The sequence below is a fragment of the Branchiostoma belcheri genome, unplaced genomic scaffold (assembly GCF_001625305.1).
Source record: "Branchiostoma belcheri isolate BF01 breed outbred unplaced genomic scaffold, Haploidv18h27 scaffold523, whole genome shotgun sequence".
Taxonomy (NCBI): Eukaryota; Metazoa; Chordata; class Leptocardii; order Amphioxiformes; family Branchiostomatidae; genus Branchiostoma; species Branchiostoma belcheri.
Genome location: NW_017804158.1, coordinates 20,208 through 36,875, shown reverse-complemented (window position 1 = coordinate 36,875; position 16,668 = coordinate 20,208). Strand labels below are relative to the sequence as shown.

Below are 16,668 nucleotides of genomic sequence, written 5' to 3'. Positions count from 1 at the left end.
CCAAGATCTCCTGGACGTTTCCCTCTCTCATCTCGACGGTTCAGGTACTGACACATGGTTAGTCCTCCATCGAACCAAGACCTGTAAACAGTCTCAGGCAATGTTGACATAAACTTTATCAAATGATCCCTTAGTACTTTATGATATTCTTCGGTGCCACAGATATTGTAACTAATTGCATTATAAAAACAATTCCCATCTCCTCGTATTGGAACAATACCGCTACTACAAGGTGTCTTCAAAGGGACATTCCTCTGCTCCATATTGTGGTATTCTTTAACAGTAATGATTTCATTTTCATTTTGGGCATGCCTGTTTACCATACTGGCCACATTCAATTGATCTTCCTGCATAAAAGGGTCAAAAATGAAACCTCCTTCACTATCCCAGGCCCCAGTTTCCTGTACATCCTGGTCATCAACTGGCTCCTCCCCACTTACCTCCACCTCCATGAGCATTTCAGCTGGCTCCTGTACTCCTGACTCTACTTCCTGTACTGACTCTATCTCTGCTTGTTTGTCATCCTGCTGGCTGGGTTGCTTCTCCTTTTTTGGCTCTTCCTTCCATGCACTCAACCTCTCAGTCAATTTTTTCTTCTTACGCCTAGGCATTTCTGAAACGTTTAAAATACCAGAAATTACAGGTATGTGTTAATTTGCTGATAAAAATCAGGAGCCATGCACAGGTTTGTAAGATTTTTATAGTAAAGAAAGCATCAGATTTACGAGATTTTATATCACCACCTCAAAATTCCTACCTCAAAATTCAGTCAAGAAAGTTGAAATAATGTAACATAAATCCGTGAACCGGCATACCAAAGCCCCGCATTTACAAAAAGGCTGTGCTGAACCCATATAATTTAATAGCCGAAATTTTCCCTAGCGAGCGATCGCCCCCCTCCCCCACATCGTCGAAAAACAAAGAAAAACACTGGCCAAAATCCTCTATAAATCAGTAAACCGACAAACTGAAGGCACACGTTTACAATCACAATGTTAAGTCTAAGTCATTTTCATGTAGCTTACCGCAAATGAGGTAAATACCCCGGTATAAAACTTCAGATTGATGTAGACGGAAACCGGATGTTATCCTTCGCGCGAGGAATGCTGGGACTTTTCTTGGGGCCTGCATGTCGTTTTTCGTAAGGCGTAATCAGGCCTTTTCAGTCTTCATAGAATCATGAAGACAACCTCCCCAAAATCAACGTAATCCGTAATAGGACCGTAGCTGCAAAGATTTAAGTCGTTATAAGGTCTGAGACTTTAACGTAATTGGTAATATTGTCCGCGAAAATTTTGCATAATTCGTAATCCTACCCCCCATGCAGGCCCTCTTCACTATACTTCTTGAACCTTGTTCTTGGCCCGCGGGCGCTCGCGCTAATTAATGTCCTTATTACAATGTATTACAGCACCCACATATCTCTATGTGCACAAACAATGGTCTATAGGAGGAACTCTGACTATCCACTTCTTACCTGATGATATTTCCTGCTATTTGACGCACAAGATACTGCCAGAAACTGGCGAGAACCTGACGCTGGCAGCAGAAGTCGTCCACCTTGCAGACGACCGAACGCAAAAATGATCACGTGACGCATATGACCAATCAGCGTTAGCGGAAGAAATTCGCGGGAGATTCGAAAGGCGTTCTATGATTGGTCTGCGTCAGGTTGATGATTTTATGCCCATATATGGACATGCCTCGAATTCCTTTCTTATTACGTCACGCGCGTACGTCCCCACAGTACTTTCCTATGGGGACAGCTAAAATAACAAATAAAACGATTGTAAAAGCTTGTATCAAAAAAATTTTAAAAACGCCTAGGGGTATTTACCTACTCTACCTCTATACGAAATTCCAGGTAATTTCTCCCAAAAATGAAGGAGTTGAATCAATTTAAAGAAGTGGCAGGAGGAGAAGGAGGAGGAGGAGGAGGAGAAGAAGAATCATCAGTAAAAACAGTATTTCACTCCATACTGAAGTATGGAGTGAAATAATTAAGAAGGAATAAAGACAAAATACTAGAAACTCGCTAGATGGGGTGAATACGTGACCATTTTCTATTCGTAATTTCTAAATATCTTAAAAATCAGACCTGCTAGCACCATACGTACAAGATTATACAATAACTAGAAAGGCCGACATTTGCTCGGGAGCAAATGCAGCAAATGGCTTCAACACGTCCCCCGTACCAAAAATTGACCTTTCCCTCTCCTGCACGAAATGGATTGTTCCTAAATTACCCCTGTCCAAAATGTAAAGTGTTCCAATAGACTATACCTTCATGCAGCAATGGAATCTTCCAACGCCTTCCGCTGTCGGAACATGTAGAACCCGAGTGTTCTATTTAGAACTGTCAGTTGGGGATTTGGGTTTTCAAGCTACAATCGCTATTTTTACTCAAAATAAGGTAAATAAAATAAATTCAAAAGGCCGTAGACTGTATTGTCACGCAGTGTATAGCTGTGCAAAAATTCATGAATATAGCAAATAATACCTTAATTGGTCTGACGAGGTATGGTTACTTTTACCCTTATTTGGAAGAATCACGTGGCATGAGGTGATGCAATACCAGTTAATGTTTATGCAAGAGCCAGACTTATTTTCGTGGAAAATGAAGTAATCTGTGCTGGTAAGCAGGAGATCAAACACATCTATTCACACGTGGAGAGAACTCGTGATGTAATCACGTGATTTTACATACATGTGCGCATGCTCCAACTCTGCCGTATACACATTCAGTAGAGACGCTCAAGACCCCCTCCCACTTTTTTGGTTGTTGACAAGCTTAAGATAGCTATTTTGTATTCGATATATATTATCTGACTATCGTCATTTGACTATATTTACGTTGTGTTTATCGTTGTTGTCATTTATAATATGTAACTCGTAACGTTGTCTGCCGATCTAGGAGCTGAAATTTTATTCTATTTATTCCATGACAAAAAAATGTCAGAATTCTTCTCTGTATTTATGATCGCTTACTATTAATTTTATATTTCCGAACATTTCATGACTAGATATGGTGACTAGATATGGTGACGAACCACTCAAGTTATATCAACTTATTTCATGCCACCACCAACTCAGAGAACAAATACAGGACAGGACAATACTAATTTCACTTGGGGAAACTGAAGAAAGTCGTGTTAAGTGTCTTTCCCAAGGGCACAAGATCGGTGGCATGTCAGTGACCTCTTGGATCCGAGTCGAACACTCTGCCGTTACGCCATACGACCCCACAATTATAGGTAGAAATCGGTACATACGATCTCGTCTTCCACACAAAATTACGTTTCTGTTAGTTGCTTAATAGCTTGCCATTTAGTCCTGGCTGCAATAAAAGTAGAGTAGTCGGCCAACCAATCATCATCATCATCATGCCTCCGGATTATACTAATCCGGTGAGGTACACTTGATAAAGTTACTCCCGTAAGTCCTATCTCTCATAGCGGACACTAATGCAGTCCCTGCGAGACCAGTGTCTCTCTCTAGCATGGACAAAAGTGTAGTATAAGGACGTCCCACTCTACGTCTCCCAGTAGCAAGCCACTGTACTAGCCTACCAGCTGGTTCGTTACTACCAATAATACGGAGTAATCAATAACAATAAATATCTCTTGGTATGAATTGAGCCGAGACAGGCGGGCGCCTTGTGTTATTTTTAGACGGTCACCGCAAAGGTAGATGTAGTAGGGGAATAACCTATCTCGGCCCAATTGAGCCGAGACCCGCGGACGCCATGTGTTTTTTTTTCCAACATGTAATCACCAGACGTGGTGACGGCACACTCAAGTTTTTTTCAACTTATATTAATGCCACCACCAACACAGGGGACAAATACATGACAGGACAATACTCATTTTCACCTGAGAGAAGTGAGGAAAGTCATATAAAGTGCCTTCCCCAAGGGCACAAGATCGGTGGCATGTCAGGACTCGAACCCGGGACCTCTAGGTTCCGAGCCGCGCACTCTGCCACTACACCACACGACCCCTATTTTTAGCCCATAACGTGTAGGTACAGTAGTAGGGGAATAACCTATGTTGGCCCACTGCTGTTTACAGCGTCATTATAAAAGCATCTGTCCATCCAAGGAACAATTTGTGGGTTAAACTTCAACCAGGAAACGCATAGCTTGGAGTGGGTCACTTCTGTGCGCCTTATGAGCTCACAACAACACCTGCAGACGGCATTTACAAGTGTTCACAGGTGTGCAGCACTCGTAAGTTTTTTTCTGCCCAGTCTTTGAATTCTAACCATGTTGAAAATGCTGCAATTTCCTATGTTTATAAGTCTTTTTTCGCCCCATAGTCTACAGTTTGTGAGACCGCGCGCTTCCTAACGTTTAATATGTGTCATGTATTTGTTTTGCACTTATTTGCTGTGTGCAATGTATTGGGGTGAGAGGCGAAAGGTCCAAGCTAAACTCCAAGCAAATATTTTGATCGCTGAAAGAGAGTATCAAATTGGCAAGACAGTATCATCGGCAGGGCAGTATACATTTGACACACCGATTCCGGTACAAACAGAAAGGCTGCTAAAAACGTCTGAAAACACTTTAAAAATAAGCCGAAGCCTAAAACTCTGCTTGGAGAGCACTCTTTCTTTCTATGTACCCGTAAATTTATTTGCACTTATTGGCGTTAATTTTCTCGCTTCAGAGCGATGTCTTCCTCACCGGGCAGCATCAGGCTTCTCCTTCGGGGCAGGTCGCCTCACGGCCCGACTAAAACCGCCTGGACGACCCGGTGCGACCATTTGGGGCCACGGGGGGACTTAACCGGGCGGACCCGGAGCAGACGACGCAAACCTAGACACAAGACTAGCCGGCCAACATCGGCGGCGACAAGAGACATCGGCAATGCACCGCCGGTAACAGCAACAGAGGCTAAGGTTTGTAATTTTCGTCTACTCTTGAAGTGTTCTGATGTTCAAGGATTTTTTTGACGCTAGCCTCCTGTGCAGGCTCCGGGCAGGTGGGTTAAAAACTTCACTAAACGCAGTATCAAAACTTCCCCCCCGCACGGAGTCTGTACAGGAGGCTAGCGTCGAATGGTCAAATTAGCAAACACGAGATAGAGAGAGATTCTTTATTGGCACAAAAAAAAAGTACAGGGAACTTTGGATGCTCTTCTACAACTAACAAAGTTAACAAAGGTCTAACAAATTTAAATACATGTATGAATAGCTTCATCCTACGTACAGAATATATGTATGTGGAAAATTACATACAGAATATATATCAGTGGTATCAATAAAGGTATAACTATTCTCTAGCATTTAGTCTCTACGATTGAGACATTCTTTAATGATAGAAATGTCGCGGGCTTGATTCCTTTCTTTCCTGGCTATACGTTGTGCCCTTAGGAAAGCCACATTACGGCTTTCCTCCTCCACCCAGGTGTAGAATACGTACATGACTTAAGGTGGGAAGGAAAAGGCAGTGGAATAGACCCATTCGGATCGGTGTATTCCATGTCTTAGACACACTAGTCAACAACACGCTGCTCCTAGGGCCTTCAAAAAAACTTTTATCTTGAAAGTAATCATGATCATTATCATTATCCAATCAGTGTCACTGATTATAATTTCCATCCACGCAGGTTTCTATGCCGAGCAGGCAAGCCGAGAGGTCCTTCATGTGGGGAGACTTGACGGTACGGGAGGAGCATCAGGAATACCAAGTAGGGAATGTTCTTGTTTTTTCTTCGTATTTGTGTGTTTCTTGTTTTATTAGGTATTTTAATGTTGTAGAGCCGAGGGAAGATGGGTAGGTTTACGCAGATTGGCCTTAAGGACAAGTTAGAAGGAAGCTGGAAGGAAGTGCTGATCAGAAAAGGTGCGGTTAGAAAAAAAAGTTATGTTAAATTCCAAAATCTGGCAAAGAACCTGCAGGAATATTGATGCTGTTTCAGCAGGAAATGACAAGACAGAAAAAGTTTTAAATAACTCTATGATAAATATGTAACAATGCAATTTTGATTGAAATGTTCTTGTTGAGTTGATTGGGTGTGTTTGTCTCTTTGTCTGCTTTCTTGTCTTTGTAGGTTTTTTTAATGTGGTTTAGTGGTGAGGAGAGGGTTGGTTTCCGCTGATTGAAGGAAGTAGTGACCACAGAAGGTTGGAAAGGAGAACTTTAAGATATGTTCCGGAAGCTGTGAGCCAACAGGAAGTTGGCAAGGTGACAGCAATGGGAACATTTTTTTTAATGTTCCAACCATTTATGACCAAACATGGCGACGGCACACTCAGGTTATATCAACTTATTTTGTGCCACCACCAACACAGAGTACAAATACAGGACAGGACCATTCAAGTGAGGAAAGTCCCCAAGGGCAGTAAAGATGGGTGGCATGTCAGGACTCGAACCCGGGACCTCTTGGTTCCGAGTTGAGCACTCTGCCTCTACGCCACACGACCCCACAATGGTAACATGCACAGAGAGATAAACAGAGAACGTTGCAATGAATAAAACAAAAAATGACCAAAACTCTGAATATGTGACAATAGATTGTTACCATACAACTTGTCAATACTTAAAGGTTATTCTATGTCTTAGACGGACAGAACACCAGACTTCAGCAGTGAAAGTGAAGACGAAGACATTCCAAAAGAAGACATCACCAGAGACCCTACACCTCCTCCGGAACTCACAGATGATCAGTGAGTCATTTAAACATTTGTTTTGCCAGTTTGTTTGTTTGTTTATTTAGGAAGCTCCATTGGTGATGATATATCGCTATTCTTCCTTTTCATAAAATACATTAACTATTAATTACATACACGTTCAAATGCTATCAAGAAAACTTATTAACATAGTAAGTTACACATTACGCATCAATTAATACATCAATTAATAATATTACATTATACAGTTAACCAAAAACAAAACACCTACTATGTACTAAGTGTCTGAGAGGTCAGAGGTCATGAATTTGTACAAAATATATTCAAAACGTTTACCACCAGGAGTTAATTGGTGTGTGTTTGGTTTTATGTGTTTTTGTCCAATTCCAGATTTTTCTAGTCACAACATAATCTCAAAGTAAATGAAAAGGGTCTAACCGTTAAGCGTACCCCCAAAAAAATACAACACGAGAAAGGTGTACCAATGTCGCAAAATACAGCCGTTAACACTGAGAATACATCTGCTTTTTGCTTTATGCCAAGCATTACGAGTTCGAAAATCTGTCTGTATCTGTATCTGTATAGCCGGTATAACCGCCCTTCGGTGTGTAGCACACCAGCTTCTGTATCTGTATAGCCGGTATAACCTCCTTTCGGCGTAACACACCAGCTTCTGTATCTGTATAGCCGGTATAACCGCCCTTCGGTGTGTAGCACACCAGCTTCTGTATCTGTATAGCCGGTATAACCGCCTTTCGGCATAACACACCAGCTTCGTAACACACCAGCAACATGGCAATATTATAGTAATAAATCCAGACCTTGACCCGAACGCATACATTCAATGTTTGTTACCTATTCAATCCCTGATAAGAGATTACAAACAGCATGAGCACAAAGAATATTGTCAATGGTCGTTAATTGCTCAACCCCTGTTAAGAGATTACAATATATGAGAACAATGTCAATATTTGCTCACTCTACCCAGGCCTGTTCAACTGTGCGTTGCTGTGGAAGAAAAGATGAAAGAGTCCCATTATAAAGAAACCAAGCAGACTGTGTCAGTGGAATCAAAAGTGGAAAAGGTACTAGGTCCTATTTTTTCATTGCTCTGCTTTAATTTGCCACATTTAGCAATTTGTCTTACAGATTTAAATTAACAAAAGGTTTGTGTTACCTTAAGGTTTGTTCTTGAGCAATTTAATCTGTTCGGTAGACTTTTTGGTGGCCCCTTACGTAATTTTTCCCATCTACGAAAAGATTATTGACAATGCTGTCTACTGTGACCACCTTAGACCAGATTTTATCGATTCCCTGAGTGGTCGTCTTGGAGGTTTTGACTGTATGATGTTTTTCTTATCACAGGACCCACTCAAAAGGCTGCCGATTCATAATTCTCTTTTCGGTGGCCCACTGAAAAGACAGCCGAGCTGTGACTCCCTGTTCGGCGGGAAGCAGGTGAAGCCCGGCGCCGTGTGGAGGCCGTACGGCCCGCCGCTGTACGGGTACGGCTCCTCCCTGAACCCGCCGCCCAGGAAGCGGCCGGACACGCTGCTCATCCTCGCCGCCATCTTCTACTGCCTGGCCGTCCTGACAGCGGTGGTGTTCGCTGTACTCTTCAAGACCAACGTCATACCAGGTGAGCGACGTAGCTATAGCACCTGTTAAGGACCTACCTAAGACCTGGCTTCCTACCTCTCTTCAACAAAGGTTGGAGCTGGGTTGGGGACTAGTTTTTCTTAGCTTGCATCTAATTGTTTGTGTCCCAGATGCATGTAGATTTAAATATCGAGAACGCTACAGTTTTCAAGACGTCAAGAGGTATCGGGCCTTGGTTCATTTTTAGCTTGAAAAATGAATTGTCTGAAAACACTAAAGCTGTTTTGATACGACGAGTAGGTTTTTCGATTTTTTTTTTCATTTAGCCTTCTTCAATCATCTTCTATAGCATTACATTCTCGGGGCCTTTTAATTTCTTACATGTATGTCTTCCTGATGTTTCGACAGTATACAAGACTCCTGAGCCGGTGCCTGTGTGGATGCAGCAGTTTTCCCCGGAGATGCAGAGGTGGTACCAGTTGGCGCTCCAGGCCGCCGGAGGGGACACATCAGCGATACTGCCGCCTGGATACGTGCAGCAACCAATAGTGCCTCCGACTGTGGAAGAGTGTGAGTTCCTTTCTACCGTAGCCCACACGCACAAGTTTGTACACTGTTGCTTTAACTGCGCGAAACCCCTGCTTTAGCTGCACGACACACCCATCTTTCGGCGATGTTTTTAGTCACTTCTAAGCCAAAATACAACATCAGCAAATCTGTAACATATCGGTCTTAACCAAAAGGTTTAACTTAAAGACTATCGTTGCCAAAGATATATTTAGTTGACTTTTTGAAAGTTCCTCTTACTTCTTTCCAGTTTGCAGAAACAAGTCACTTCCTGACTTACGTCACGGCCGCTTCAACTGTACCAGCATCGCCTACTACAACATCCACGTGCGCATGTGCATCGCCAAGTGTGACGTGGGCTACCAGACCGATGACGCGGGCCTGCTGTTCTGCAACCGCGGCCGATGGGCGCCGATCGCGCCCGAAGTCGTGTCGACACTCGTCGGCGTCGGTCGGGCTGCCGACACGATGCCGAACACCGACCCTGGGTGGTTTGAGCACCTCGGCATCTCCGACCAAATCTACGCGGACGCGGCGCGTGGCATTTTGGTGAAGATTAACGCCCCCCACCTTCCTATCGTGGAGACATATTTAGACATCATCTCAGAGGACAACATCATCGACTTCGACATGATGCGGCAGCTGTTGGAATGGATCGGTCCAATTCTTGAGGACATCGTGGCCCACCTGGACTTCCTACAGCTTTTGTCTCGCCTAGGTAGGCAGCATTTTTAGGTCCTTACTGTATCTATCTACTTTTATGCCTGTAAGGGTTACGGTTAGGATCAGGCGCGGTTCTAGATAGTCTTCGAGCATACATTGTTTCGCCTCAGGCACGGTTTTGAATACGCGTAGACCATCCAGAACCGTTCTGGATAAGCACCGTTCTGGATACAACCTGTCGGTGACGATCGTGTAATTTGTAACTGTCTGTTTGCAGAGACGTTTGGGGCGACCAAGCATCCGGTGTGTAGACTTGTGGACTGTGGGGGAGAGTATGAGGTATTCTGTCTTATTCTCTTATTAATTATTTTTTTTATTCTAACATTTCATGACCAAACATGGCGACGGCACACTCAAGTTATATCAACTTATTTTATACCGCCACCAACACAGAGTACAAGTACAGGACAGGGCAATACTCATTTTCACTTGAGTTCAGTGAGGAAAAGTTGTGTAAGGGCACAAGATCGGTGGCATGTCAGGACTCGAACCCGGAACCTCTTGGTTCCGAGTCGAGCACTTTGCCGCTACGCCATGACCCCACATTCCTTCCTTGGCTAGTACGAGCAAGTGAAGCACGACTAACAAGTCACTCTTTTTACCCTTCAGAATTTAGCTCATGGCAAACTCAACAGCAGCTCAACGACCTACCTGTCTGAAGCCCAAGTGGTCTGTGAGCGAGGCTACATGCCGCGGCACCCTGTACTGACGTGTAAAGCTACAGGACACTGGGACAAACCTGCACAGTGCGACCCAGGTAGGGTGTTAGTCTGATTTTCATGTACATTATTACTTTTAGGCCCGTAACTATTAAAGGACCATTTTCTCCTTTGACATATTAAAGATAATAACTTTCAAGTCTGCTTTTCAATTTAGACCTTTGGTCTCTGTTGTCTGTGGGTACTGGCCATAACATAACATATATTTGTTGGTCATGACACAGTAACCTGCAGCCCACCTGAGGACCCCCCGCACGGCTCGTACCTGTGCCAGGGTCACGTGTTCTCGGACCGCTGTGACGTCACCTGTGACGTAGGGTACCTACCGGAAACGGACCACGCCCTGGGCTGCAGCTGGACCGGAAACTGGACCGCCTTCCGCAGAGGGAACACGACAGAGATGGAAAATGCTGTGTCAGCAGGTGGGGGATAAAGACATGTCGTTTTTATTTTCACTTTTTTCTTTTGGATATTCTGTTTGCCATGTATATGGTGCTGAAATACATTCTAATCGACCTTTCATCTTTTTGGCAGACGTTATCATCCCACAGACTCTGGCTTGCGTCATCGCCGACTGTGGAAACATTTCGGTAAGTATGTACATTCTAACCATCAAATACATGCTGTATTTTCTGCGTAATTTTGATCTTCAAGCAGATACCGGAACACAAGAATGGCAAAGATCTTCCATTCAGAATATGCTTGTTGGTTAGTGAGTGGGCCGACTACCTCTGCGGGAAGATAAGCATGGACCATCAATGTACTTTAGTTGGCACCAAAGATCTGGCTAAGATGCATGCACTTCCTCTATACAGATCCCCGCACACGGCGACGTCACCTGTACAGGTACGACGTACGGCGAGACGTGTCATCTCACCTGTCAGGACGGCTACGAACGGCTGGGACAAGACAACTTCACCTGCCTGTCTTACCAACTTTGGAGTGGGGAACCGGAGTGCATCCCAGGTACTACTATTTATCGTGCTGACAGAGATGATATACTGATATAGCAATACATACATACTATCCAGCATACATAAATACATACATACACAGTAACATGTGAATGCTCCTACTAAGGAACATTGTCTTCTTAGCTCCTTTCTTATATTATAATACACTGCGTAATTTCAAAGTACGCGTAGAATATAATTAAGATGCACAGCATTTGATTCACTTTAAAAATATTGATAATGTATTTATATATCTTTTACCAGTGAGTTGCGGCTCCCCTCCTGAGTTCCCTAACACCGCCCTACAGTGCGCCAGAGGACACACCTACGGGAACACCTGCGGAGTCACCTGTGCGGACGGGTACGAAGGAACGAACCACCAGAGCGTAGCTTGTCATAGCAGTGGCAACTGGAGCCTACAGGAGGGGGGTAAAAATTTCTACTGCTTTTCCAGACCTTTTGAATTCTTGCCCAACAACCGTTCGCAGAATCAAACGTGGAGCTCATGCAATCACGACACACACATGACTTGTAGAACTGGCAATATTTCTAACGTTCTTTCTTATTAAACTGTAGCGCTCCAGCCAGTTGTTGGGGGACCAGATCTGTTCTGTCAGAAGAAGGACTGCGGCAACCTTATTGTACGTATCTGAAGCGTATCAAAACTGATACATTAAACTGTAATATATATTTTTAGCATGTAATCTTCTTGAAGTATTGAATTCTGCAGCAATTTTCGTCGTCACTCAAAACAACAACAAAAAATGAATTTTTCTTTACCACCCAGAGCCCTGCCAACGGCAGCCTGACGTGCAGCGGTACCAGGTACCAGGACTCCTGCCGCCTGACCTGTGAGCCCGGGTACAAAGTCGGCAATGAGCAGGACCTTCATCTCCACAGTCTACACAGCTTCACGTGCATGGCAACTGGACAATGGAACGACAAACCCAGGTAAACAAGTTTCATTTTTAGTACTGCGATCCCAGAAGTTGCATTGATTTTGTTCTATGAACTAGACATTCAATGGGCTTTTTACGTATCCAATTTAGATAGAATGTTAGCATTTACATGGGCATCTATTGCCGTTTTTGAATGACAAATGTATTTCAAAATGAATATTTGTCTATCTAGATGCGTCCCGTCTGACTACTGCCGGCTCGGCCTGCACGACTGCCACCCTGAGCACGGGATCTGCGACCTGACGGGCCACCAGACCTTCAGCTGCCGCTGCCGGGTCGGGACGGTCGGGGACGGGAGACGCTGTGAACGGACCTCCTGCCCACCTTTCCCGGTTTGTAGAATTTTGTTTCTTATCTCCCTATCCCATCTCCTCTTGAACAAGTTCAACAAAAAGGGAGCAAAAGATGTTTCAGAGGGTTTCTAGAAGCTGCAGGTGACCAGAACTTTTAACACTTAAATTTGGCATTTAAAAATGTTAAATTTAAGTGTTAAAAAATATCGTACGTTTTAATTGAGAGGTAGCAATTTTGGATCTATAGAGTCCACCAACTTGGTTGCTACACACATGTGTAATTGATCACATCACTTGCAATTGCAAGTACGCCAAATGAGGTGCTGTTTCATCCTCACAGGTCGCTGAACCGGAGAACGGTTACTTCGGGTGTTCTATCCCGGCATCCCCTGCGGCTGACTTCTGCCAATCACCTGACAGCACGGCGGCGGAGTACGAGGTCGTCTGTCTGCTCCACTGTAACCCTGGTTACGACAGGCTGATCTATGCCGAGTACTCCTGTGGACACGACGGGAACTGGACCATTTCATTAGACACAAATACCACAGGGACCATACCGTGTTTAGGTAAGTCCAAACATCTTCACTGTATGTAGTTTTTGACGTTGCACTTTGGAAAGTCGATCTAATTTTAAAATTAGAACAGCTAGCAAATTCTAAAACGTGATAATTATACAGCAAACAAAAGTTCAGGAATTTATTCTTTGACACCAAGTCATTGATTGTAACTCTCGTTTTAAATCTGGTCTATATTTCAGCTGTCAAATGCCCGAACATATCCAGTCCCCTACATGGTGCAATGACCTGTGGCAGCGGCTACTATTTCCGGTATCCTGAGGTCTGCAACTTTACCTGTGACTGGGGCTACGAGCTCACGACTCCCGCTAGCAGCCGCGAGAGACGCTGTCAGACTGATGCAACCTGGTCTGGAAACGACGCCGTGTGCATAGGTATGCTGTGACATTGTTTTGACGTAGACCAAACTATTACATAAATGCGACTTTACCTTATGTTAGATGATAGATCTAAATGATACAAGCATCAAGACTTTCAGATGTGATAGAGAGTTAAATGAACATCTATTATGGTCAACAGCATATCGCATTGTTCTCCTTTGTTAGGTGTAAAATGCCCAGATCTATCTACCCCATCGAACGGAAGAATGACCTGCAATACCAGCTCCCTTCGCTACCCGGACTCAGCCTGCACCTTTTCCTGTAACCATGGCTATGAACTGGCTTCCCCAATGGTACCAGTGAGGCACTGTCAGGCTAACGCAACCTGGTCTGGCGATGATGCCACGTGTATCGGTAAGTATGATTTGGTCTTGTTTTTATTTTTCAAAACAGTAAAATGGTTGGTGTTTAGAATTTAAATTCAATGTAGAAATATAAGTATAGCCATTTGATATTGCTACAGTTTTACAAGATGATTAAAATAATTATATTTTGCCAGATAGTCAACATCATCGTCAATGCCATCACATAAAAATAAAAGTGAAAAATAAGTAATGGTAACAGCCATAGCCATCTTCTATGTGACATAATACCGCTGGAACTGCCACATTGTTGCAAATTTCCACTCCAGGTGTACGATGTCCGACCCTGTCTGCACCGGCTAACGGAAGGATGACGTGTAATCGCGGCTCCTCCTTCCGGCATCCCGAGACCTGCACCTTCACCTGTAACCATGGTTACCAGCTGTACACAGGCAGCAGCAGCAGAACCTGCCAGGCTAATGGCAGATGGAGTGGGAGTAGGCCATCATGTAGGGGTAAGTACCAGGCTATTGAATTAATCGATAGGCAAATCAAAAAAGCAACGCTTTCAAGAGAAATCTGATGCCATTCAAAACATTTATAGCCTGGGAGCCATCCATTTTGTACCGAAAAAAAGTGGCGAGTGCAAGGAGCCCCATTACAAAACGGATGGCAACCAGGCTAACACTCATGTATTCGCTCACTCACGCTCTCGCTTATTCGCTTCATCATTCATTCCATCAAGTTATCTCTGACTCTTCCCATCACTTGCTATTCATTTTGATAGGACGCTTGATAGTAGGATAGAATTTCAAAGAAGTCTCTGTATACAGCACAGGTTAGATGAATGCCTGTTATTCCTTTATTCTGTAGCCTGTAACGGAGGGGCTGACATCATCTTTTCGATCGACGTTTCCGGCAGTGTATCGGGACACTTTGACACAGTCAGGAACTTTATCAGTGGAGTAGTAAGTTCCCTCAGCATCGGGGGAAGTTACGCGAGAGTTGGGCTGATCGAGTTTGCAGGTAGCTCTGCGATTCGGGCGATTTCCGTCACAGACTACAGCAATAAGCCCGCTTTGTTGGCAAGGATCGGAAGTTTGGACACATCGTTCAGTAGCGGAGTTCCCTCTGCCGCGGGTTTGTCCGTCATGCGTAACGAATTCTCAACTTCAGGACGGCCGACAGCGAGAAAGTACGGGATCGTCCTCACTGACGGTAGAGACAGTGGAAGTGAAGCTGTCATACCGGGCGCGGAAGCACTGAGGAACGACGGCACCACAATCTTCTGTGTGGGAGTTGCTAACGTCAGGATTGAAACACTGAATAACATGGCAAGCAGGCCTGTTAACCAACACGTGTTCACGGCCAAGTTTGAACACCTGCAAACCATCGTAGACGCACTCCGTCCTAGGATTTCGTGTTGACATGGACGGGATTTTGAAACAGTACTATCTGACGTGAATGCCAGGGCATGTAGTGACAGAGAGCTATATGCATGTGTCTTGTACTGCAGTGCATCTTCTATCATTCTCATCATCATCATCCTCATATTTAACACTATTCCAGCTACCTTATACCTTATTCCTTATTCATAGGTACCTGATACAAATCCCCAGATGATAGAATGATAAATTGATAGACTATATATACAAGTGATGTTCCCTTCATATGACACGCCAGTGGTATGGCCTGGATCATAGTATCTTCACAAGGACAATAATTTTTGACGTTAAATATATGTTGGTGACAGAACCGTTACCATGTGACGTGAAAAACCTAGTCTGAACCATCCTTTCCTGATATAGCTTGTCCCAGCGGGTACGAATCTCACCAGCCTAGCCGATCCTGCTACAAGGCCTTCGACCAGTCGAGTAACTACAACGGTGCTGAGGCAACCTGTACTTCTGACGGCGGAACCCTCGCCATGCCCCGCGATGCCGTCACCAACACCTTCCTCATCAACCTGAAGAATGCCGTCGATAACAGCGCTAACTTCTGGTTCGGACTGACCGACATCCGACAGGAAGGTCGCTGGGTGTGGGAGGATGGAGGTTCTCTTGGAGGTTTCAGTCCGTGGGGTCCAGGAGAACCCGACAACGACGGGGGTAACCAGGACTGTGCGGAGTACATGTCCGGGAACAAGTGGAACGACTTTTCGTGTTCCGCCACAAGGAAGTTCATTTGTCAAGTTGGGCCAACTTAGCACGTTGACTATCAAACTATAGCTTCAAACCTTTCCTTCTTTCATGATTTCACTTGTAGTGTCGTCTGTGAAGAGCGTGGCTTCATGCCCAGAGCATTTACCAAACTCTAACATGGCTAACAGCCCGGCCAACGACCACGTCTTCTCAGCCTCATTCTACCATCTGTATACTATTAGAGACACTTTGTCCTAACCTTTTGTGTTAAAGGGACTGGGTATAGATCTTGAGAACGCTTACAATACTAATTTCTATTAGAGTTGTCGTCAATGTCAGAAGATGGCATGACTTTGTAAGCTATATGCATGTATCTTGTTTGAACTGCACTGCATCTTCAATCATTCTCATCATCACCATCATATCCAACATCATTCCAGCTACTTTATTCCTTATTCTTTTCAGGCATACAAACCTTATACAAATATCATGATAAGTTGATATCATGACAACATATGAATGTAACGTTCCTGTCATATATAACGTCAATAAAACATAGTTCCATAAGAGGGCAATCGTTTATGTATATCTTTCTATGTTTGTGACAAAACCTTACCATGTGACGTGAAAAACGTCTGAACCATCCTTTCCTGATATAGCTTGTCCCAGCGGGTACACATACCACCAGCCTAGCCGATCGTGCTACAAGGCCTACGACCGGTTGAGTAACTACAACGGTGCTAGGGCAACCTGTTCTTCTGAGGGCGGAACCCTCGCCATGCCCCGCGATGCCGCCACCAACACCTTCCTCATCAACCTGAAGA

At 44.2% G+C, this 16,668-nt stretch overlaps 1 protein-coding gene and 1 pseudogene across 2 annotated transcripts; one reads left to right on the top strand and one right to left on the bottom strand.

Moving 5' to 3' along the window:
• Positions 1-6: 6 nt before the first annotated feature.
• On the bottom strand, positions 7-1,771 carry LOC109480847. Of its 2 annotated transcripts, XM_019783167.1 has the most exons (3): positions 1,026-1,470; positions 441-613; positions 7-81 (listed from the first exon to the last, which is right to left on the bottom strand). In XM_019783167.1, the coding sequence occupies exons 1-3, from the start codon at positions 1,129-1,131 to the stop codon at positions 28-30; spliced, it is 333 nt and encodes a 110-aa protein (XP_019638726.1). In that variant the 5' UTR covers positions 1,132-1,470; the 3' UTR covers positions 7-27. The 2 variants fall into 2 exon arrangements, 1 of the variants encoding a protein (XP_019638726.1); XR_002140861.1 differs by lacking the exons at positions 7-81; positions 1,026-1,470 and adding an exon at positions 1,478-1,771 and having other exon boundaries at positions 554-613.
• Positions 1,772-4,670: 2,899 nt separating this feature from the next.
• Positions 4,671-15,909, top strand: LOC109480845 (annotated as a pseudogene).
• Positions 15,910-16,668: the final 759 nt, after the last annotated feature.

Excerpts from the sequence above, each read along its gene's own strand:
- LOC109480847 (XM_019783167.1), bottom strand. The coding sequence starts at position 1,131 with ATGCAGGCCCCAAGAAAAGTCCCAGCATTCCTCGCGCGAAGGATAACA. Across the intron at positions 614-1,025 it reads GGGTATTTACCTCATTTGCG|AAATGCCTAGGCGTAAGAAG; the intron begins GTAAGCTACATG and ends TAAACGTTTCAG. Across the intron at positions 82-440 it reads AAATGCTCATGGAGGTGGAG|GTCTTGGTTCGATGGAGGAC; the intron begins GTAAGTGGGGAG and ends GACTGTTTACAG.